This window comes from Phlebotomus papatasi, chromosome 1 (genome assembly GCF_024763615.1).
Source record: "Phlebotomus papatasi isolate M1 chromosome 1, Ppap_2.1, whole genome shotgun sequence".
In the NCBI taxonomy this organism is placed as follows: Eukaryota; Metazoa; Arthropoda; class Insecta; order Diptera; family Psychodidae; genus Phlebotomus; species Phlebotomus papatasi.
The window spans coordinates 7,425,264-7,449,868 of NC_077222.1; the positions used below are offsets into that span (position 1 = coordinate 7,425,264).

Below are 24,605 nucleotides of genomic sequence, written 5' to 3' on the forward strand. Positions count from 1 at the left end.
TTTTGTTCGTTGGATAACATATCGTCACTTCCATTTTATTTGAAGAAGAAGTGCCTTTAAGTTCATTGCCCCTTTGTATGTAGGGAGCATAAGAAATTAAAAATTCGTGGAAATTTGAGTAAGAAAAGAAGTGGGCGAAATTGAAAGCTGGACGAAATTTGGTACACTTACCCTATTTAAAGGAATTTAAGAACTTAGTTTCTTACTGACTAATGGCCTCTACACACTAGTAGAAATTTCTTTAAAAATGCCTTTTTAAAGAAAATTTCCCCTATCCTTGTAGGCAGAAACGTCAGAATTTAAAAAAATTTAAAATAGAATATTTTTCAATTATAATGTTTATCTCAATATTTTACTCAACGTAATTGCTATAATTTTAAAAAGACTTCGGTCTTTCCTTGACAGGCTTACGACTTAGGCCTAGAGACGGTTTAGTGAAAACTTATGGAAATGTACTTTAGAGCCATTGTTTAGAATATAATTACGCTGAACAGTCTTTCGGTTAACTCTCCAATTTGTCAAGTACTTTGCTTTAAGAATCAGGTTTTCTGGCGTTTCCGTGATGAGGGTTATAATGGGTAAGTCAGCGGTAGACACACAAAAATACATAATATATTCTAAAATAAATATAACACAACACAATAGAATACATTTTTTATTTAAAATTTATTTCATATACAAAGGATACAACGGATTCAAAATTTAAGGCTATAGGGGAAACTGGGGCAAAATTCGGCAAAATGGATACTTAATCTTTTCTCGGGCTCTTAAGAAAACCTAATCGATTTACAAAATGAGTATATTTTCATAGGAAATTTATCTCTATTATTTTTCTGAAGACAACTTTCCCGCTTTTCGAGCCATTTTCCAAAATTCGAATTAGTAAAGGCTTTCGAAATTGCGGGTCAAATTTGGTCAGAAGTTGGATAATTTGTGACATTTTGAAATGTTAAAGTTCACGAAGGCTATGTATAGTAAATATTTTAAAACTCTGTCTCTTTTATTTGTTGAAAATATTGAATTTTGAAATTTTAGATTTGAGAAATTTTGGTTCAGTGTCTAGTACATAACCTCAAAAAAAAAAGTATCAAAAATTCTTAGAAAAAAAGCACGTAGAGTAAAGGGGTACAAGTTGGACCATGCTACAAGTTGGACAGGACTTTATTTCTTGATAAATTCAGTACTTAATTTTTATTTGTATTTTTTCAATGCTTTAGTTTTATAATTTGGTTCCTTGTGCTTAAAAAAAATTAGTACTGTATTTATCAAGAAAAAATCCCTGTCCAACTTGTACCGGCGAATTGTCCAACTTGTATCACTTTACCCTATGACAATAAATATCATAAATTCTTACACACTTCTATGGTATAAATTTTTCAATTAAACTGCACGAACTCAAAGAGAGAGCAGTTACAGTAGACTCTCGCTAATTCGGCTCTTTTAAGATCGAAATCCTTTTTAATTCGAGCAGCAGTTAAATTTGAAAAAAAGTGTATTGACATTATTAAGATTCCGAATGAAGCAAATATGCTCAAATTTGTCATGGTTTGTCTTAGTTTATATGATTTTGCATTATTAAAGGGTTTTCATGAAATTTACCATAAATATGAATTAATAAACTTAACAATAGTATTCGAGTTTCTCTCTAATTCGGGTGACATTTCGGTTCCAAATGCCCGAATTTGAAAGAGTTTACTGTATTATCGACTTTTCTTAACTTGTCACTGTCCTAGAGCTTAAACGGTACGAGATATCAACTTCTGATCTTGGGTGAACCCCAATAAAAAACGATATCTCTAGTCTTTATTTTTTCTTTTTCTTTCTCACCCCCTCCATCCCTTACAAAACCATGTTTGTTTTTGGTATTTCTCGAAAACGGCACCTACGATTTCGAAAATTATCATCTTTAATTTTCAAAAGTCACAGTTTAACTGATATTGAAATCAGTATAATCAGTATAATGAATCGGTTAAATATCCGTGAGTGACTTATCAATCTCGTGTTTACACTCAGTCCCGACATTATGCACTTGACGAGATTATGCACATACAATTATTATGCAATTTTGCCTACCATTGGGAGTCAATTTGTGAAATATATGCTTATTTTTCAGAATAAAACTTTAATTTCTTTTATTAAAGTAAAAATTTAAAATATTTTTACAATTTATTGATGAACTCTGGCCAAATGATACTGTTTGGTAATGAATTTCTTTTAAAAAAATTTAAAGTTTTTGTTCTGACTACTTTTACTCCGCGCGAAATTCGTTCTACGGCAGATTTATTTAAAAAAAGCCCCTACGGGTATGCAAATTTCCTCGATGCATAAAGCCATTTCGCGCATTTTTTTCGGTCCCGAAAATACGCATAATCCCGGGACTGAGTGTACATTTTTCGTTTGCCCATATGCTTGTAACTCATGTCAAAACATTCTAAAATAATCATTTATTTACCAATTTTTGATTTTGAGATGCTTTTGTGGTTTATGAAACAATTTTATCTCTGGTAGATCAGTAAGCACCAAAAAATCATGCGGGAACCTATGTCACGCAGAGCTCTATCTCGTGAATTCGAACATTCTGCAAAGCTGAGACGCTTTGCCATCTCTTTTATGCTCGTTATTGCATTAAATGTTATAGATTCTCTTGTCGGTTTTATCTGTAAATTGATTAAATTAAACGAGAATAAAGTAAATAAAAAAATTATTGATTTATTTAATATTGTAAAAGTGTAAAGTTTGTAGTACTTATATAACAACTTATTTTATGGTTTATGGTTTTCTTATAGGAAGCAGATGTATTATGGAACTTTCCTTATGACCTATCATAAAATTTTAAAAAAAAGGTAAGATTGATTGTTTTATTTTTAACAAAAAAAATATTTCGGTTAAGTATATTTTTAATAAAATTTTTTGTAAGAAAATATCGTTAAATTGTAGTACTTACATACTCTGAAAAAATAGTGGCCATAAATAATAAATAATAATAATAGCGGACAAAAATATATTGTTAAAATTTTGTCCAAAGGATGTTGTTTAGCAATTTGACAAAACTTTTCCATATTCTGTATGGAAGAACATCCTTTTGACAAACTTTTCTTGTTAATATAATAAACCTTTTTTCGGAGTGTAGTCGAGATTTTCCACCCGATAGCGAAATAGAGCCCGGCTGGTGGATTCCCTTCCCTGTTCGCGGGAAATTCATATTTCCCGCCTCTCGCTCCAAGCAAGGCCTTTTACTGGCGGTATAGTTCTGTTGCCCGCCGTGTGGGGGAGATTGGCTGACAGGCAACACTGTCAGTCAGTCGGTAACATGGCCTGGAAGTGTTCGGATGGAGGCACAGAGCTGGGTCGCTGCCGGGCAATTGGCCGCGATAAGCCTTGGTCTCCATAAGGAATCTTTCAGGGCAAAAGCCCGACTTCAAGTCAGAAGTGGGATGAATATCCTCCCACAAGTGAAGTGGGTGTAGTTAACAAGTTTTGAGAATTGTCGGTCAAGGTGACAGCGGCGGATGGCGATGGCGGCAGCAAAGCAAAGATGAGTACAAGAACACTCTTTATATTTTATTTAAAATGAGTAGAATAAATGCTTTAAGGGGATTTGAGCAAGGGGTCGAGGAATCTCTAGATATTGGGGGGCTTAATTTGGGGGCTCATGGTTTTCTAGAGAGTGACATGTGCTCAAGTCCCAAGAGTTGGGGAAAAGTAGGGGAAGTAATATTTTTAGCACATTCAAGACTCACAGCATTTTAGAACAGTTTGAATGTGTTGAAAATTAGATGGCGTTGTCAGTGATGTGGTGAAATCGGTGAAAGGTGTTGACATTTCTGAAATTAGGAATTGTTGTTTACAATTGTTTTTCCCAGTTTTTATGGTCAATCAATGAAACACTGCATTGAAGAAGGATTAAAACCTGTGTGGGAATGTGCTGGGAACGTGTTTTGTTGTAGACAAGCCATGGTAAAGGGAAGTTTTATGCAGTGCGTGCCAGGAAATGACCATGCTAGGGGAAGGTTTGGAGAGTTCCAGGAGAAGAATTGAACCATCTGACGAGAGAGAATGATGAACTCGATGATCAGTTTGATCACTCCGCAGGTAAATAGAGCGGATTCGGTCATGAAAGTTTCTTTCTTTAGAAGAAAGCACATGGTATGGTTAAGAGGAGACGGTTTACATGACAGCGATGAAAGTTTAGATTGGATGGATTTCTTATAGAGCACCATGGGGGCCCGGTTCGGAGACTTTCTGTTGAAAAACTGTGATGCCTTGGGTTGCTGTTTTGGACTGAGGGGACTGAGGTGATTGAATAAGGCACGATAAGGGTTGAGTTTATAGATTGGAAAATTCTGGGTTAAAAGTGGAGGCATTCTCAGGCATAGTTGGGGATGATAGAATGATACCCGAGTGTAAAATTATGGGAGAATTCGGGAAAGATTATTTACATCATTAAGTATTCCGATTTCTATTAAAGTGGTTGATGGAGAATGCACAGGATGTGTGGGCATAATTGCGGAACTTGTGTGGAAAATTAGATGAACATTTTGTGGAGTGATATTTACCTCGATAAAGTGAGGTTAAAAAAAAAAAGCAAAAGTCTGGAGGATTGTGTTTGCTATGAAAGGAATAGCCTCAATACCTCATTACATCTGTGTGCATCTGTAATTTTGTGAATTCTGAAGTTTTGGGTAGACTGCTGTGATGAGAATGCGCAATTTAGGGATTTTCTCAAGAGATCTGGAAAAAAACAGCGAAGGATCGGGAAATATGACATTCTACCAAAGCTTCTGGTGGAATTCGAGGAGGAAAATTCCGTTTGAAGGCAGTTGGTGTTATTCGGGTCGGGATGCTTGTTGCAATGTGGTCAACTTATGTTGTATTGTTGTAGATCTCGTATTGGGAGAATCTGCGGGGTCTGTTGTAGACCATCCGGGGACGCCTTCCCGTGGTGTAGATGCTTCCTTCATGCTCCCGGAGTTTTTAGGCATGGGCGGTGTATTTATTGCGTTTTATTTTATGTGAAGGTGTCTTTTTCTAAACATTCGGTTGCTGCCACCGGGCGGGACTCGAACTAGCAGCTATGATAGTTGAGCCGGATGTCTCGTCCGCCCGGGACTCGGCAATTTTACCTGTTGCTCCACTGAGATCCCCTTTAAAGCAGTAGAACCTTCAGAAATATTCTTTAAACCAAGAGGTAGGAAAAGATGAAAAGACAGAAGTAAAATTTGGGCTGGCAGCAATAATATTTTTTTTTAAGAAATATCAAACTCTCGTTACAAGAATTGAGGAGAAATTTTGGATTCTAAAGATTTCTAGGTGGGGAATTATGCTTCTGAAAAGCCGAGTATATCCACAAGAGTTTGCTGTGTTTCGATCCCGATGCAGACAAAAGAGCACATTTCTCGGAACGGTATAACCTGTCACGGATTTCTGTTAAGGATGGAATGATCGAATTAATATGCGTGGAATTGAATTGTATGATCTCAATTCTTTAAGAGAGCTGGCGTAGAGTCTCAGTATTTTGGAGATTATAGTGTCAATTTGTGTCAAATTGAGGAGCTCTTAAGGCATGTAAGAGCTGCTTTGAGCTAGGGGAAATCAATTTAATTGTAAATACAGTAATACTTGTTACAATTGGTGGAATTGGATTTAAATTCCCTGGAGATTTGGAATTTGTGTTGATATTTGATGTTTATGTCACGGTGCAAGGGTCAAAAAACAACGTTTTATTTCTAGGACCCAGAATTGGACAGAGTGATTGATGAATTGCAGGACATTAGGAAGTTCAACTGTTTCCATTTCCATTGTTGTAGCAGCCAGAACAGAGGGTGTCCCGAGAGGGAAAGGATGAAATGAGAAACTTAGGGATTTCTTTGAGTGGAGATTTATCAAAGGGAATTGCCTGTCAGATAGTATGCCAAAGTCCTTGAGAGACAATTCCTAGACATTATCGAAAGACCGGAATGGGTGAGGAAGAGTGCGGGTTCGAGCCGGGTGGAAGTAACTCGGAGCTGTTTTTTCACAAGTCTAGTGGACTTGAAAGTATGCTGTTCCATTTTGTGCTTGTTCATGGCTTTGGGAAAGACATATGAGATAGTGTCGAGAGGAACTTTGGGTTTACAGCACAAGTATGGAGTGAATGAGGAGTTAATGGGAGATTTCCTGTTATTGTACAGGGATTGCAGTAGCTGTGTTTGAGTCAAAGAGTTTAAGTCGGAAGATTTTCGGGTTGTTGTTGGACTGTGTCTTGGATGTGTTCTTTCACCATTATCGTTCAAGTTATATATACATGGACTAGATTATGGAACGCAGTTGGAAGTTATCTTCTCTTTGCAGATGAATTGGTTCTTTTTGGATATCGCGAAGAAAGCTTCAGAGCTCACTTGACCGATTTGTAAGTGTTGTGGCCAAACAAATATGAAGGTGAAAGTGGTTAAGTCTGAGGTATTGGTGATTTTCCAACAGTCTGTACAATGCACTCTAAATGTGGTGAAGACCCAATGGAAATGGTGGAGAAATTCAAGTATCTCGGGGTGTATTCACGAGAGATGATAGGATAGACAATGAACTATCGTCATGAATCGATCAAGCTTCTGCAGTAATGAGGGAGCTTAGCAGAAGCGTGATAACAAAGGCCGGACTTAGTCGTTCGGCTGAATTATAAGTTTCAAAGCTGTGTTCGTTCCGATTCTCACCTATAGTCATGGGATTAGGGTAATGATCGAAAGGCAAGATCGCGAATACAAGCTGACGAGATGAGATACCTCCAGTTGGTTAAGTGAATTTCTCGTTTAGATCGAGTGAGGAACGTAGCCGTTCTTGAGGAGCTAGGAGTCCAGAAGTTGCTTCTTTGACTTGAGAGATCGCAACTTCGATGGTATGTGTATGTTCAATGCATAAATAGAGAAAGATTTCAAAGAAAAGCTTTGCAAGCCGTTGTGGAGAGGCGACGATCTCGGAGCAGATCTAGGACAAGGTGACTGAATCAAATTCAGGATCTTGCCTTGGAGCGCCTTGACGGTGAACACCTTCCTAAAGTGACGGAGAATCTGGTAGCGTGGTGCTGCTAACCTGGATGTCCCAAGTCGCAACCCCAATAAGGATAAGCGATTGGAAATATGGTGATAGTGATGGTGTTGAATTTAAAATCCACATTTTAGCGAATACTTTTGCCATAATACACGACAAAAAAAATAGTACCTCAGAAGACGGTGGATTGGTTTAAAAAATAGGGTAATAACGTTTACAAATGGAGAGGGTTAGCAACACTATTTGGGAGTTATAGGGTCCTAAAATAATTAAGAATTGTTGATTGAATTAATTTCACAAGTTCAATATTCAGGTTTTAATATTTGACTCAGAGGGTACCAATCCAAAGATGGGTGGTTTGGTTAATTGTTGAAGTCAATCGAGAATGTCTTAAATCAAGTAATGTGTTGTGAGATGCAGTATTTTGCTTTTAAATTGGGATTATAAACAGTATCAAATATAGTCTTGAGAGATTTGGAGTTATATATGGGTAACTGTGTATTATTCCAATTGTGGTGACTTCCTAATACATATCTAATTGAGTATCTTATATTTTGTGAGACATTAAAGGTAAATACTCTGGAAGTGCTGGAAGTGGTTCTAAAGTGCTGGAATCTCTGTGGCCAGAATATTGGAATTGGAGAAGCATAATGAAGGAGCTTTGGATCTGAAAAAGATATTCAAATTAGAACTAAATGAGGATTCCAGCGAGGGTAATAGGCAATACCGTAGAGACATTTCTACCCTGTACTGACGGACTAGTAAAAAGTACATGGATGAACAAAACGGTCGCTGCTGTAGAAGTCCCAATAGAGAGAACTATGGGCCTGGTAGGAATACCGGACAGGTCCACAGTTCAAATAGAATCCGTATAAGCCGTTACGGATACAGGGGTACGGACGGACACAACGGCTCATGCCGTAAAAGCTTCCAAACTCAAAACAGTTCTGTCGGTCTGATAGACGTTCCGGACAGGTGTACAGTTCTGCTGAAGTCCGGGTAAGCAGTTACGGATAAAATAGTACTGTCGGTCTGGTATACGTTTCGGACAGGTGTACAGTTCTGCTGAAGTCCGCGTAAGCAGTTACGGACAAAGGGACGCGGGTGGTCGCAATGGCTTATGCCATAGAAGTTCCCTGGACAGTTCTGTCGGTCTGGTGGGCACTCCAGACAGGTGTACAGATCTGTTAGAGTCTGAATACGCAGTCAGAAGAAGCGGGGTGCGGACGGTCGCAATGGCTTATGCCATAGAAGTTCCCCAGACAGTTCTGTCGGTCCGGCGGGCATTCCGGACAAGTGCACAGTTCTGTGGAATCCGTGTAAGCAGTTACGGATAAAAAAAGAGCATGTCTCTGCATGTTCTGGTGTACAGTTCTGTTGGTCTAGTGAAGGTCTGGGCAGGTATACAGTTCTGTTGAATTACGCAATGCAGTTATGGGTAGAGGGACATGGAGAAGTTCTCCCCATCAGAATTCTGTGGGTCTGATAAATGGTAATTTCAGGCAGAGCAGAGTTCTGTAAAATTTAAGAAGGCGTAAGTGATAGAGACACCAAAGGTAGTAGCGGATAATAATGTAAAAGACCTTGACATAATGCTGGTCTGGTAGTCGCATAAGACAAATGGAGATTTCCTTATGCATGGAATCATTCCGGTTAATATGATAAAAGTTATTGGGGTCAATCACACTGATACAGAAAAAGCATATTGGTTGTCGCATTATGGAGAAGCGACTCTACCGGTTTCTGAAATTGTTTCTGGAATGGAGTTTCTAAGGCCAGTGGCAGTCGCCTTAAGGGTAATTGGATTTGGAAATAGTGCTTGGCAATAGTACTACCCTTCCCTTTTGGCACTGACTACACCGAGGACGGTGAGTCGTCGGATGGCCGAATTGTAGTCGAGATTTTCCACCCGATAGCGAAATAGAGCCCGGCTGGTGGATTCCCTTCCCTGTTCGCGGGAAATTCATATTTCCCGCCTCTCGCTCCAAGCAAGGCCTTTTACTGGCGGTATAGTTCTGTTGCCCGCCGTGTGGGGGAGATTGGCTGACAGGCAACACTGTCAGTCAGTCGGTAACATGGCCTGGAAGTGTTCGGATGGAGGCACAGAGCTGGGTCGCTGCCGGGCAATTGGCCGCGATAAGCCTTGGTCTCCATAAGGAATCTTTCAGGGCAAAAGCCCGACTTCAGGAGTAGCATTTTTAAATTTTTATAGCTTGCTTATTGTTAAAGGAACGGGTGTATCATTGATGATAAGTCGATGAGTTTAATTTAGCTTAGGGTAAGTGTGTCGAATTTCGACATAGTTGCATGCAAGCGCCAAAGTTTCAAGTTTGAAATGTAATATATTTAATAGAAATTGATTTTTTTATTCCTTCTACTTAAGGAGTGTTGCTTAGAACCTTGTAGACAGTTTATCGTCTTTATTCACTATCATTTTTAATACAATTTAAAATGAATAAAAATGTAGACATAGCTTTGGTGCCCTATTTCGGCCACCTTCATTCTCATAGCTCCTTGCTCTTCGGGAATTCTTCCAATGCCTTTTTCACGTCATTTCGTTTGTCAAAGCTACATTTTTTGTTATTCTTTTGCATTGTATAATCTCTGGAGTATGTAAAAACTAAAAATTCATGAAAATTCGAGGAACAAAAAAGGTGGCCGGAATTGCAAGCTGGCCGGAATTTGGTACACTTACCCTACGTGACTTAATTTTTTCTTAAGAAATACATCCACATCAGGAATTCCCGTTAATCTGAGACACTTTTCTCATCTTTTACAAATAATACTTTACCAAAGTCTCCTCTTGAACTTGAAGCGGAAATCTTATTTGATAACATTGCTAAATTTAAATATGTTGATTTTTGTTCAATAGAAGAGAACACCCACTTTGAATGAAGCATTTAAAATTTAAACATTCGAACATAAAGAGAGTGCGCAAACTATACTGCTATTGTGCTTCTAATAAGTAGTGTCAATATGTACTAAGACCAGACTTTACTGATTTACTAATTAGGTATTATCTCTTTGCTTTATTTATACATGACAAAACCACATTATTTAAACTTGCAAAATATTTAACACGTTTTTTCGGTTATTTGATCGAAAGAGAATTTCGAATAGGCAAGGGTGGGGTAGTTTCGTACATGCATTGTATCTAAAAATTATACTTCTTTTGAAACACTAACTTAATTGTAAATTCAATAAATCTATATATTTTTGGTTAGCAAAAATTTAATTAGAAACAAGCTTGATTGTGTTTTAATAAAATCCAGTATTTAATTGCCCCACCCTCCGCTATTAAGAAAACATTGACTTTTCAAAAGTTTAAAGGAAGAATAATTAAATAAAATGTGACAACTTTGCTTTTCTCATTTTGCTTGCTGAAAATATAATTAATGGTCATTCAACTGAACTTAAAAAAAAGTAAGTTAGTGTACATGCAGTTGAAGCGTCTTCGCCTTGCATTCTCGTTCCACCCGGCGCCACTACAATGCTCTGCGCCGTGATATGCTTCTTTTCCATGGTGGAGTTGCTCCACATTACCGGAAACGGAGTGGTTTGCTTTAGTCGTTCAAAGACCGTCGAATTGATTAATCTGCTGCTCATCGCGAACCCACACCAACCCAAAAAAAAAGCTTTATCCTCTTACGAAAAAGTGTTATTCACTTAGGAAAAATATATTCAAAAGTGAGTTGTGCTTTATGTATTAATCCTTAACATAATAAATGTTATTTCCTTTCTCTGTGAAATTATTGTGATTTTCGCATTATAAAGGAAGGCTTTAGTGTATTCGGAAATTATTAAGCATGATTTATCACTAATATTTTAGTTTTTGTATAATAATTTTATTTAATGCCCAAATTATATTCGTGTTTTATCGATTTTTCGACCAAGTCCATATGGAAGGTTGCAGCTACTTAATATGTATCAAATATTATTCATCACACGCACCCATCCTCTTAATGAAATTAAACACATTTTTCCGTGTGTATCACCGCGATCTATTAATTATCCTTGAGTGCAAATTCACATTTATTCAGCGGGAGGAGCTTTCCTCTCGGAAAAGAGCTTTTGGCACATGGGGCAAGCCTTGAGGTTGGTCGGGTGCATTGAACTGATAGTGAAGCAATGCGACAGAAAAATTGTGGTATATCATTGAATAAAGTGTCACGAAGAATATCCCTCATTTTCAGTTCATACGTCCTTAAAAAAACTAATTTGTTACAATTTTTTTTTTATTATTTATAGTACACGCATAAATTATTGACCCAGTAAAGGCAAAAAATGGGGGAACGTGAAATAATGTAACATTTCAGTAAATAATCTTCGAGTTTAATTGGTGAATAAGGAAAAAGAGGTGGTGAAAAAATGACGGGGAGAAAGTATTTTATAAATTAACACGCAAGTTAATATATGTTACTGGTTACTTGAACATTTCACCGCGTATATAAAGGGGAAAAGGGTGGTAGTGCAGAAAAAAGCACCGCATTGGAATTTGTATTCAAAAAATATGGAAATCTTACAGCGTTATCACACTTGCACATTAAAATTTTAATGTGATTCACATTAATTTTCGCTTGTGAGCGTATAAATATGTTATTTGTGTCTTTGAGTCACTTAATATTTTGGGGTTTTTCTATTTATTGATAAAGAAGTGGACTTGGCCTGCAAAAATAAGTTTAAATTTACCTAAAGCATAAATATTTTTCACATTAAAAAATTAAAGAGAAAATCGCATTAATTTTTCGCATTAATGCTATAAATCAATTTATATCAAATTTTGAGGGCCAAGTCTACCTTTTTATCAACAAATAGATCAAATTTTGGAAATAAAATGATTCAAACACACAAATTACACATTTGGACTCTCACCAACGACAATTAATGTGAATCATATTAAAATTTTAATGTGCAAGTGTGATAACACAGTTAATTTTGCATTTTTCGTCTTAATTATTCAAAAACTTATTATACGAAATTGTATTTTTAAGATCAATGTTCGTTTTGATTTTATTAAAGACAGAGTTTTCTAATGTGTCTCTTTCAACATAAAATAAATGTTTCTTATATTTTTATATATGTTTGCGTATAACTGACCACGAAAACTAATGCAGCACGCACAATAATTTTGGCTTTGCGAATATTTAAAAAAAAAATAAACGCGTATCAGAGTGAATGAGAAAATTAAACCTGGAACTCTTTTAAAAATTAAAGTTATTAATATTAATTTTCAAAATAAAAAGATACATTTTCTTAAATGGAAAGACTGAAAAAACAGCATTACATAAAATATTTTTTCATTATTAATCAAAAAGTTATTTAATTTAGCTCTTAATGGCTCCGACACACCTTTTAGATCAGGTAAATTTCATGAAGTCTAAATTCGATTCCCTTTCTTACTCACATGCTTTGCATATGTCTATCTCATTCTCTTGCACTCTTCTTCTTCTTTTAAACATCAGTCCAAATTCAATTTAGCTCAATAGAATGTATTAGGACACTCAATGGGTCAAGTGGTAGAGCACTCGCTCTATGATGCAAGTGTCCCGGGTTCAAATCTCCTTTAGGTCACCAGAATTTTTTCTGGCGTTAAAGGTGTTCGGATTCTATCCAGTGAGCTTCACTGCACTTGATTCCACGGGCATGGGACTGACAACCTCATCCCGTACAAGAAAAAATAATAATGCTTGTCTAGAAATCCGTTTGTGGGAAGGCCTAGTTCCTTTATGGAATGTTGTGCCAGCATTATTATATTATTATTATTATATATTATATCAATAGAATGTAGTATGCGAAAGAATGAAATAGTCATATGCAAAATGTTTGAAGAGAAAGGGATTAGAATTTCGTCTTCGTGAAATTTTCCTGATCTGAAAGGTAAGCCGGAGCCAATAAGTACATAAAAGTACAAAGTATATAAAACATTTGAAGTATATTTTCTAAAATTTTCATTTAATAATTTAAAAAATTCAGTCTTTGTGATTTGATTTCCTAGGTTTTTTTTTAAATTACTTTACGGTATACATGATTACTCTAATGGGGTTATTCCGTCTTGAGTCAGAAATAATTCTTTTACAAAATGTTCATCTGAAGAAAAATTCCCCAGAAAAGCTATGCAAGCCATTGGGATAATACCTCGACCTTAAGGCAGGCCTTAGGACAAAGTGGCTGAATCAAATTCAGATTTTTGCCTTGGAGTGCATTAGGATCAAACTGAACATCTTCCTGAAGTGGCGGAAGATCGACAGGTGTGAGCTCTTAACCTTGATGTCATAGGCCCGTGACGTGACCCCAATAGGGATAAGCGGTTGAAAAGGATGGTGATGATGTTCATCTGGGTTACCTCCAAAACATATCCGAAAATTTAAGAAATTATTCGAACAGTTTTCGAGGAACCCTAAATAACATTGTTTTAGAGGAGAATGAGAAAATAGGGGAAAAGGGGCAGATTCACCTAGCTAGGCCACATAGGTTTATGGGACTTATGCCGAAAATAGACACAGGCTGATCCTGGAGAATACTCGGCTAAAAAAAAATTGGCGGTAAAGGATCAGCCCAAACTATCATACACTGAGAATTTAGAATCAAGGATTAGCGTTTTCAGCGTAAATTTCTATTTATTCCCACACTTTGATTGCTGAAAGACTTCTTAAGTGCAATATCAATGGATTTTTCGTACAGAAAGGAGCACTCTGACCTTCCCATTACTCCAATCTTAATGCATTTTAAGATTTTGCAACATTGCGTACCATTACTCCCCATGTTTTTTTTCACCCAATTGACAGTTCGAAAAGCACCCAAAATCACCCAAAGTGAAACTTTTTATTTTCAGCATTGGCGCTGATCTGATGTCGCCTAATTCCTGTAATTTCACTAGATCTCATGAATTTGGAAGATCAGCCTGATCTCTGTGTCAGTAGATCAGTAGATCCCTGTGTCTATTTTGGGCTTTACAGAGGGGGGTCACCGAAAACCAGAATTCGATATCTCTTACCGTTTGACTTCCAAATTGAAAAATTAACATATACGACCAACTCTAACGAAACACATAATTTACGAATATTAATCTATTCATTACCGTTTGAGACTATGTAGGTGGATTGAAAATTTCAAGGCCTTTCCAAAATTTCCAAATTTAAGCAAATTGGTTTAAAATAAACCATCCAAAGTGGTTTAACATTTCAAAATCATGAATGTTCAAATAATTATTTTTTTTTAGTATTTACCTAAATCAATACCAATAGGGTCCGCCCTTCTTACATGGTTTGTAAAAGAGAGGAGGAGTGATGGAAGATTACAGCCCACCCATTAGATTAATAATAAAAAGTGGTGGCAAAGCGTTCCAGGCTTTGCGAAATGCTCGAACTCGTGACTTAGATGATATACCTCAAAAGAATTTTCGCATCATTTACCGTTTACCGGTTCTCAACCGATTTGAGCCAATTCATCACTCAAAAGATCCCCAGAATACTTATGCAAAATATGTTAATTTGACATTTGAATAGCCGGAATAGCAGCATTACTTCTCTCTCCTAGAAACTGTCTTAGACTTTTGTCGATATGTTTTTCTGATAGTTTTTTAGATCAGGTACGTTACGAAACAGCAAAGAATGGGATTTAAATAGACCGGAATTTTTTAAATCCTTTGTGGTTCCTGACCATTTCTGTGTGATGACACTTACAGTAGACTCTCGCTCAATCGGCTCTTTTTCAATAGAGCGAAAAATTATGTTGACAATTTTCACTTTTAATTATGAAGCAAATTTGCTCAAATTCGCTGTAGTTCCTCTTATTTTATCATGATTCTTTATAATTGAGCGCTTTTTGTGGAATTTACAATGACTTTGACGACTTTGACGCCCAAATCTATCGATAATTTGCATGACATTTTGCACCATATGCCCGATTGAGAGAGAGTCTACTGTATTAATCAATCACGTCTAGGTATTCAGATACTTTAAGATGAGAATCTGTAATATTGTAAAATAAAAAAATTATTTGTCTCAATAAAGCTGCCTTGTAGGATGTAGATATATTAGTGTCAAAGGATAATAATGGTTCTGAAGTCGGCGACAGCCGCAGATGGTCTAAGAGGAAATAAATCTATCTATCTATCTATCTAATATATAAAGGAGAACTCAAGAAAAATTTTCTTAGAACAAATCGGGGATACTGGGGCACCACCAAATACGGAGTAGCACCAAACACTGCGATTTTTCAATCTGATATTCGACTTCAGAGGACAAGATTTATAGAAATTTATTGGCATTATTATGGATGCTTCTCTACTGAAGAAATGGTCGAGATAGTCCAAGTAGTTTAAAAATAGAAATTAGTGTTTGATGCTGCCCCAGTTTCCTCTATATCCCTAACTCTTCATTTTCTTTGCAATTTTCTAGACTTCCATCACAAAATCTTAAATATTCTTCAAATTCATGAAAAGCATTGCATGTTGGAACACGTATTCTGTACTCAAATATTCTCCTTGAAGGAAAGGACTAGGGAGGATCATAAGGCTCGAACGGATACTGGGTTTATATACATTTTAAATTAAAAGTGCACTATGTGAATTTCTGATAAGACAATTACGGACAACAAAACGAATACGAAATTTTTTGCTTAAAATATTAAAGTTAGTAAACTATTAAAAATGTTTTCTTAAAATAATGATAGAAACACTTTAATTTCCTGAATTTAAACCTTTCAAATTCGATCCATACTTTTAGTGCTTTTGGTAATATTGAAATAACTTATATTTTCTAGATTTATATGGGAAAAATAAATCCGTAAATATACATAATTTATTTTGATTAAAAACAATTGATTTATTCAAAGCACATTTTAGGATATAAGGTGAATATCTTTTCAAATTAACAAGCTTTATTCAAAGTTTAAAAAATCCTTTAGGTGATCAGCTTGCTTATTAATGTTCTAAAATTTAACTTAATTGAATGGCATTTTTTCTAATCATTTTTTTACGCTCCTGATTTTTTTTTCTAAACATTAACTTTACATACACATACAAAATTAATGGTCGAGCACACGTGAAGTGGAAAAGCTTCAACACTTTCGCCCCAGACACAGACTTGAATCACTTTCATTTAATTTGTTCGCGTTGTTGGATTAGTTGTAATATCGCCGTTCATGCGGTAGGAAAAGAAGTTTATTGTCGGGTCAAAGGGTAATAACAATAAGCTTCACCTTTAGAGCTTTTGAGGAATCGCCTTTCCTTCATTGCTTGGTGAAAGAGTAAAAGTGGTTTAACTGGAGTGTACAAAAGAATTGGGTCATGTAGAGTCATCATCAATATTTTTCTATCTTATGTTCTTTTCTTCACAATCAAATCGATTTTTTTTGTCCGTAAATACGGCAATCGATACATAAGTTGGGCAGAGGACAGACCACTTTTTTTATGGTGAATTGTAATAGAAGTACAAAGGATTGTAAAGTGATTTAGTGGCTGTAAAGTTAAGTGTGATATTCTCTTAGACGCATTTAAATGTTTCCCAGGTTATTCCCGACGTACAATCAACGGATTTCGCTAAAGGTTTCAAAGTTAAAGCTCCCCCCACACCCGGTTGATTACTTTATTTGTGCTTCCTGACCGTGATGCTATCTGAGCACGCGATTTCCCATCCACTTTCCTCTGCCCACAGCCAATTTTCACTTAGGTGTGTCTTGTGTTTGCAGATGGCCAATCGTCCAGTCAGTGCAATGTCAAGGCATGAGTCTGATCTGGTGAACAAAAGCCGAAGGGCCCTTATGGATGGGCGCGAGAAGGATACTCTGGAGAAGCTGAGACTCATGTGCCTTGCTCGTGGAGCCACGGGAATTCTTGGGCTTGGCCGGACATTCAGAAGGATGGACGATGATGGGAATAAAGCCCTGAACAGGGAAGAGTTTTTCAAAGGGATAAAAGATACAGGATTGGATATTGAGGATAATGATGGGGATGATTTATTTCACAAATTCGACACCGATGGAAATGGATCAATCAACATGACAGAATTTCTTGTTGCCTTGAGGGTAAGTTTGAAAAGTCCTCTTAACCCATTCCTCACCATGGTATTATATATCATACGCAAATTGAGTGATTTTAGATGATTTATTCCCAGGCAATTTTAATCCGAATTGCTGTCGGGAATGGATTTTTAGTAATTTTAGTTCTTCAATTTCTTGAGAAGAATAGTCCGACAGAGATGGGAATACATTTTGTTATTGTTTTCTTGCTTCGCGGAAGGTCATGCAAAATTTTTGCTCAAAATGGCGAACGGAAAATTCGACATCCCATCGAATTTGTTAAAATTGGCGTCTTTCCTTTTTCTTGATTTGAATTCTTGTTGCTAATTTGTTTTCTTGGATAGTTACTCTATCTAAAGCAATAGAGTGTGCAATGAATTAATGCACAGAATTTAAATTCAGCGACCGTTAAGACGTGTGTTTAACAGGGGCTCCCCGCGCCCCCATGAAAGGTAATTTTTTTTCCTTTTCAAAAAAATCATCTATTAGTCTGTAGGTAACTAATTCCATAATATGAACATTCTATCTCAAGTATTTCTGGTACATTGACTGAATGGGTTAATAAATTTTACAAAAGGATTTTTGGATATAAATTAAAGAGAGAATTACAAAATCAATGAATTTTCCTGTAGGGGAATTCTGTAACAGTATGACAATGTCATACACTGAGAAAAAAAAGAGGCTGCGGTTAACTTTTTTTCCTCATAACTTTAACACTTTTTGGGTGTAAAATTATATCAACATTTTTTAATGTTCATTTTACACCTTTTGAGGGTAAAATCAACATGAAAAAAGGGTAACTTTAACCCCCAATACACCTAAAAAGGGTAATATTTACACCGTTTTTGGATCAATACTGCAGGGTAAAATAAACATTTCCGGAATGTTATTTTAACTTTTTCGGATTTCTCTCAGTGTATGACAAATTTTAAAACTTTTATATGGAAAATTCGGAAAAATTAATTGAAAATCAGATTCATATCCGTTACTAAGAGCTTGATATAGCTCCTTGTAATGACCATTCGGTACTTATTGGCCTTTAATGTTGTCCTGTTTCCCAATTTATCACGAAAATTTGTCATATGACATTGTCATATCGTTACAGAATTCCCCTACTGATGCCCTATTCTTTTATTAACTCCCTGTTAACTAAATAAAAAAAAAATAAATGGAGAAGTATTTTAAATTTTGGTAAATGACAAAATTTTATTTTTGATAACTAACAATTTAAAAAAGCGTGTTTTCAAAAATTTTTAAATTTTAAAGAAGTTATTTGTTTTATTAAATTTTTGTACTAAGATGAACTTAGTTTTTAAAACACTAAAGAAAATTCGTATTAAAAACAAATTAATATTTATAAAATTAAAATTTAGATAATTTTGGATAATTTGATACATATTTCCTTTTGTATAGGGGAACCTGGGGCAGAATGTAATAAAAAAAATTTTTATTGAGTTCCTGAAATGCTTGAAAGCTTTTTAGTCAACACTTTATTTGTCAAAAATAAAAATTCTTACAGAGAATTTGCTTTTTAAGCTTTTCACGACATTTTCCAAAGAAAAGCTAACTGGTGTGGAGATATAGAAGACCGAGTAAATCCCAATCAATTCAAATTTTTATCTCTTTTTTCTGAGCGAAAATTTTTAATAAAAGCATATCAGGAGGGAGAAGTCTTCCAAAAATCCCAAAATGAAAAATTTTGAAAAATAAGCTCGAAAAATTAAAAATTGATTAATCCTGTATAAGGAAAATGTTTTAAAATGGCCTATAAAAATTTTATTTTAATGCACTACCTCAAAGTGCTACTTAATCTGCTTTTTTTCCAACTGTCACTGCTCTGGAGCTTAAACGGTAAAAGATATCAACCTCCAGTCTTCGATGACCCTCAATAAAAAAAAAAACATCATCTCCAAATGTTTTTTTTCTTTTTCTCCTCGCACGCTCTTCTATCCCCTTAAAAACCATGTTTTTTCGGTTTTACTTTTTTTTTAAACCCATTAAACCACTCTATAACCAGTTGAAACTCTTGGGAAAACCAACTAGATGGATTTAGTGTTTTTTTCTTGTACTGATATGGTCGATTGGAACCGGTGGCAGCCAAAATCGCGAGAGCCAAAATCTCGAACGCCAAAATCCCGAAAAGGCCAAAATCCCGAAAGCCAAAATCCCGAAAACCAAAATCCAGAAAGCCAAAATCCCGAAAATCAAAATCACGAATGTTCAAAATCCTGATAAAGATGAAATTATATGGAGGAAAATGTTTAAAATAATTTCCAAAGACACCGAAGATTTCCCTTTCCCTCCAGCAAGCGCGGGTACAATCGTGGGAGTAGCTATGACACTTTTAAAAATTCGGGATTTTGGCTTTCGGGATTTTGACCGGGACCCTATAATATATATATTTTTTTAAATAAATTGGTTATAAACGTTGTCTTTTTTGACAATCTTAAATGAGGAAATACTTAAAAAAATTATTCTAGATCTTGGAAAATGAAAAAAAAAGAATTTTATAGTGAATGTTTTAACAAACAAACCGAAAGAGTTTTTCTCTAATCCTATGACTAGTTAAATCATGTCAAACTTAATTTTAGAAATTTGAATCGTGGAAGAAAAATATTTACGTTAGAAAAATTTATTTACGTTATTTGCTGACTAAAAAAAAACTGATCGGATGAATAATAAAAAAACAAAGGTTTTAGGTCATTATCTTAATTTTTGAAATTTTTCTTTTGATAAGTACAATTTCTGTACACAATTATACTGGCTTCAGACCTAAGGCTTAGTCATAAGGCTTAAATTCTCTAGATAGGAGAAATTACTCTCCCTTCGAACGTTCATGCTTTCGAATAATGTGAAATTTCTTTTATTTTTCCTAAGAAATTCAAACATTTCGATCAAATATTAGTTGTCTTATCATCAATTATTGATAATTATGTGATATTTTTGTGTAAGTCTCTTAAGAAAATTTAAAGAAAATTCACATTATTCGAAGGTATAGACGTTCGAAGGAAGAGTACTTTCCCCTACTTATCAGTCGAAAATTTTGACTTAGAAATGGACTATTAAGGGGAATAATTCTAATTGAATCAAAAGAACAAATCAAATTGATTGCTTTTTAGGATTTTGAGACCTTCTGAAACTATAGGCTAAACCTCTAGTCTGAAGACGATCTAAGGCTAAGCCATATGGCTTAACTTCTCTTATTTCTTATCAGTCAAAATTTTTTGAGAAAATATGACTTAAGATTGATTATTAAAGGTGAATGATATGGTTAATTCTGATAAATCAATAAAATTGGCTACTGTTTTAAAATTTGAGACTTTCGGGAACTGGGCTAAACCTCCTCAGGTCTGAAGCCGGTATTACTGAATATAATAGATAAAATATTCTTGAATCCCCTTCCCTAATTTCTAAATTTATTTTTTTTATTGAATGTAATTCTAAACATCAGGGAGACTGGGGCAAAAAGTCACAAAACGGATATTTTATTTTTTTATAAGCTACCTGAGTACCTCCAAAATTTCTAATTAGCACAGGTTTATAGGAAATTTACCGCTCTACAACTCTGTGAAAGTCATTTTCTTCTATTTTGTAAGGAAATATATTTATCGAGCCGTTTTCTAAGGGGTAATTTTGTGATCATTCTCAAAAATTCTGGGGCAAATAGTATCAGGCATAAGATACTATCACATTTTGATTCGCTTTATTACGGGCTTTCGTAAATTTAAGTAAAATACCTAGAGGACATATTTTGATAGGAAATTTATTCTTCTACACCTTTGTAAAACATCGTTTTCTCTATCTGAGCGAGAGAAACGCATTTTAAGCTATTTTACAAAAAAAACATACAAAAGACTGCAAATCGTTTGACCAATGCAAACAAGCATTGACGTTTCTTTTCTCCGTGGAGCATCAAAAATTGTTTCGGTTTTTGTTACTTTTTGCTCCATAGCTTTTGTTACTTTTTACCCCAAGTGGTCGTTTTTAATAAAAGAATTTCTGAAGAAAAGAATCTTTGTAAAATTCTAAAATAGATAGCGGATTCGTATTAAAAGAATATCCATATAATTTGGGAAATATTCACCAGTGCATCAAATTTAAAATAAGTAGCTAATAATTGATATCTTCTGCACGGAAAATATTTCAAAAATAGGGCTAAAAATTTCGATATTTTTTATTTTCTAAATTCCTTGTTCAAATTCTAACAAACTTACGACATTGAAGAAGACCTATGGAGGCTATCTATGGAAAAAAATTTTAAGCTTCAATCTTATTTATCTTGGAAGATATTGAATTTTAAAATTTTCGATTTGTGACTTTTTGCCCCAGTCTCCCCTATTGTATTATTTATTAATCGTATCGAGACACTTTATTTGGTATTACAATGTAATCATTACAATGTGCATCGTGTTGGAAGAATCTGCTGATCGTTGATCGCTCAGGACGGAAACGCCTGCGTCCTGGTGAATGCTTCTTCCGTGCTCCTGAAGGTTTTTTTGGGCAGAGGCGGTGCATTTTATTACGTTTTATCATAGTGAAAATGTTTTTTTTTTCTCGACATTCAATTGTCTGCACCGGGCGGGACTCGAATTCACAGCTGTGGGAGTCGAGTCAGTGATCTCACCGCCCAAGAGTCAACGGTCTTTGCCTATTGCGGCACTGAGATCCCCAACTTATTTTATAAAAACCAAAATATTAGATAAAGTATTAGACAATTGAAAAATAAATTTTTAATATGGCTATAACTTTTTGTCATTTCGTTACAATTTTTAAAGATCTGAAAAAAAGCAAAAATAATTAAAAGTAATAGTTTCCAATTATATCTGCGTTGTTTTTCCTTTGCAGAAATGTTACTATTTTTATTGTTATTGCCCTTTAATTTATCACTTCTAAACTCATTTATTTTTCCAGCCCCCCATGTCAGAAGGCAGAACCAATATAATCGAGCAAGCATTTAAGAAACTCGATAAAACCGGCGATGGAGTCATAACAATTGATGACCTGAAGAATGTTTATTCTGTGAAAGCTCACCCAAGGTACATAAGTGGTGAGGAGACGGAAGAGACTATCATGAAGAAGTTCCTGGCCAATTTCGAAGTGGGTGGTTTGGTAGATGGAAAGGTGACTCGAGAAGAATTCTTCAATTACTATTCCTCGATATCAGCCTCAGTGGACAATGATGCGTATTTTGACCTAATGATGAGACAAGCCTACAAACTATAACTTGAGTCTCTGACGATAAAAGTAACCAAAGGAAATTCTTCTGAAGATGTCTCTTACACTAAACTGCCTTTATTAATGTTATATTTCTAATTAGTAATCGTACTTGCAAATCAATTACAAATTGGATCAAAATAAAAGCCATACAGAGAAATCGAAAAAACGAAATTTACATTGGAATTTTTATTTTATTATACTGGCATTAAGTTTTTTTACAGTCTTTTAATCTATTTTTCTGGATTTTCATCTGTGGTGTCCTTGTGGTTTTCTGAAGATTTCTCCTTGTCTGGTAAATGCGGTGTGTTGATTCTCTGGATTTCAATGACTCGTTCTTTGCTCTTTATTCCTTTGTGGAGAGGTGGAGCTTTAAGTGTGAGGACTCCATCGGATGAGAGACTGGATACCAATTCTTGGACATCGCAATCCTTGGGCAGGGAGTAACGGCTGACAAAATGGCGGGAAACAAAGCTGTTCTCATCTTCGCGTTCCTCATGCTTAGCTTCCACCACGACGTGATTGTCCACAGCCTTGACAGAGATCTCTTCAGGACGGAATTGTTTAACGTCCAGATTCATCTCAAAGCCATCCTTCTCAGGAGATTTGCTGTATTTCCTGGTCAGCTTGCAGCGTTTCTCGCTGTTGTATGGAGCTCGCAAGAAACGGGGCTTTCTGTGAATCATCCTAAACTCTCTGGGAATGCTGGAGATTTCAGTCCAGGGATCCATGTCGGAGAAATCCTCCACAATATTCAAAATCACTGGCAAAACAGACATTTTCACTTTTTTTAGATTTTTCATCAACTGTTTCCTTGAAACTCTTCACTTGTTGTCTCTTCGACTGTTTGATTTCCACTGTGATGATATCTTGGCTGAGGCGTTCTCTTATAAAGGCCTGTCAAATGTTCTAGTGAATTCCCGAACCATCTCGAATGGTCGAGAAGTTTCTACAGAATTCTCGAACATTTGGAAGGTTCGAGGCTGTGAATCATCCAAAAATCGTCAGTAAACCTTTGAATTGTATAAGAAACGCCTTGACTGTAGGAGGTTCGAGAGCTTGCTAGAAAATTCGATGCATGTTTATCAAAGCCTGTCAAATGTTCTAGTAGGTTCCCCAACCAACCCGTATAGTCGAGAAGTTTCTATAGAATTCTCAAACATTTGGAAAGTTCGATGCAGTGAATCACTCAAGCATCAGTCGCCTATAAACCTTTCAATAGTTTACAAAGCACAGGATAGTTTGAGGAATTCTTTTAAAAAGCCTGTCAATTGGTCTAGTGAGTACTACAACCATAATCAAATTGACGTGATTCTACAGAACTCTTAAATATTTGAAAAGAGAAGAATCATTCATTCTCTAAACCTTTTAATTGTTTAGGAAACACCTTGATGTTCCGAAATCTGTGAAACTATACTTTGAAAATTTTTTCTGTTGAACGGAGTTGCCAGAAAAGAAACAAAATGTTTTTTCTTGTAATTCAAATTAAACGTATTTCATATAAACTTCTTATGATCAATCTTTGAAAGTATTTTTTGTTTTCCATTCAAGGTATGCTTTCTAGTAAATCTTGAGTAAGTAGTCAATGGCTTCCTGCCTGTTCATCTTGTACTCCGTCATGAAAACCCTCATAATCCATTCGGGTAGGACGTATTCCGTCAGTACAGTCAAAAGCCTGGCACTTTTCTTATCGGAATGTGGGTACCTCTTATCCAGGAATTTCATTGCAGCATTGGTCTGCTCGGTCGTGATGAGATCAACGTATCTAGTGTAATGGAAGTCCTTGATTTTGGGAATGCGCTTAGTTCTGTGGAATTGTGCCACGACCTCATCCATTTCTTTCTCCACAATCTTGTAGGAACTCAACAAGCGACTCATTGGAATGTAGCTCAAGATCTTCTGTTGTTTTCCTTTCAGCCATTTTGACAGGTTCGGAGGCTCTTTATCTTCTTTGGTCTTCTGAGGCTCTATCGTCACCAAATCTGACAAGACAAGCTTCTTCTTCGTCTTTGCTACTTCCTGAGTTGTGTCATCAACGAAGATTGTTTCAATTGGATTTTCCTGGAGCTCAACATCTGTTTCTGTCTCTTCTGTCTCATCTGAATCGAACAAATCATTCTTAGGAAGTCCACGAGTAGCATCCTCATCGTCTTTGGTTTGGCTCTCAAGGATGTGTGTTGTGCGCCTGGTGCCAGGAGATTCCTGCATAGAAGATGTTGATGGTCTGGGAGTCACCTTTCTCACAAGAGTTGCTGTTTCGCACGTTTCGCATATTTTGCGCTTCGTGGCTTTGCGCTGATTTCGAGTGCCTGGAAGGTTGGAGCATATAAAATTCGGCACATATTCCT

At 35.7% G+C, this 24,605-nt stretch overlaps 2 protein-coding genes across 4 annotated transcripts; one reads left to right on the top strand and one right to left on the bottom strand.

The window, feature by feature from the left end:
• The first annotated feature begins 10,604 nt into the window (after nt 1-10,604).
• Nucleotides 10,605-22,426, top strand: LOC129798660 (calcyphosin-like protein). Of its 3 annotated transcripts, none has more exons than XM_055841926.1 (3): nt 10,605-10,710; nt 16,714-17,049; nt 21,955-22,426. In XM_055841926.1, exons 2-3 carry the CDS (start codon nt 16,714-16,716, stop codon nt 22,264-22,266), a joined length of 648 nt encoding a protein of 215 aa, XP_055697901.1. In that variant the 5' UTR covers nt 10,605-10,710; the 3' UTR covers nt 22,267-22,426. The 3 variants fall into 3 exon arrangements, with proteins under 3 accessions (XP_055697901.1, XP_055697902.1, XP_055697900.1); XM_055841927.1 differs by lacking the exon at nt 10,605-10,710 and adding an exon at nt 16,154-16,490; XM_055841925.1 differs by lacking the exon at nt 10,605-10,710 and adding an exon at nt 16,497-16,570.
• LOC129798663 (heat shock protein 27-like) lies at nt 22,418-23,048 on the bottom strand. Its single transcript, XM_055841929.1, has one exon. It carries the CDS (start codon nt 23,034-23,036, stop codon nt 22,491-22,493), a length of 546 nt encoding a protein of 181 aa, XP_055697904.1. The 5' UTR covers nt 23,037-23,048; the 3' UTR covers nt 22,418-22,490.
• Nucleotides 23,049-24,605: the final 1,557 nt, after the last annotated feature.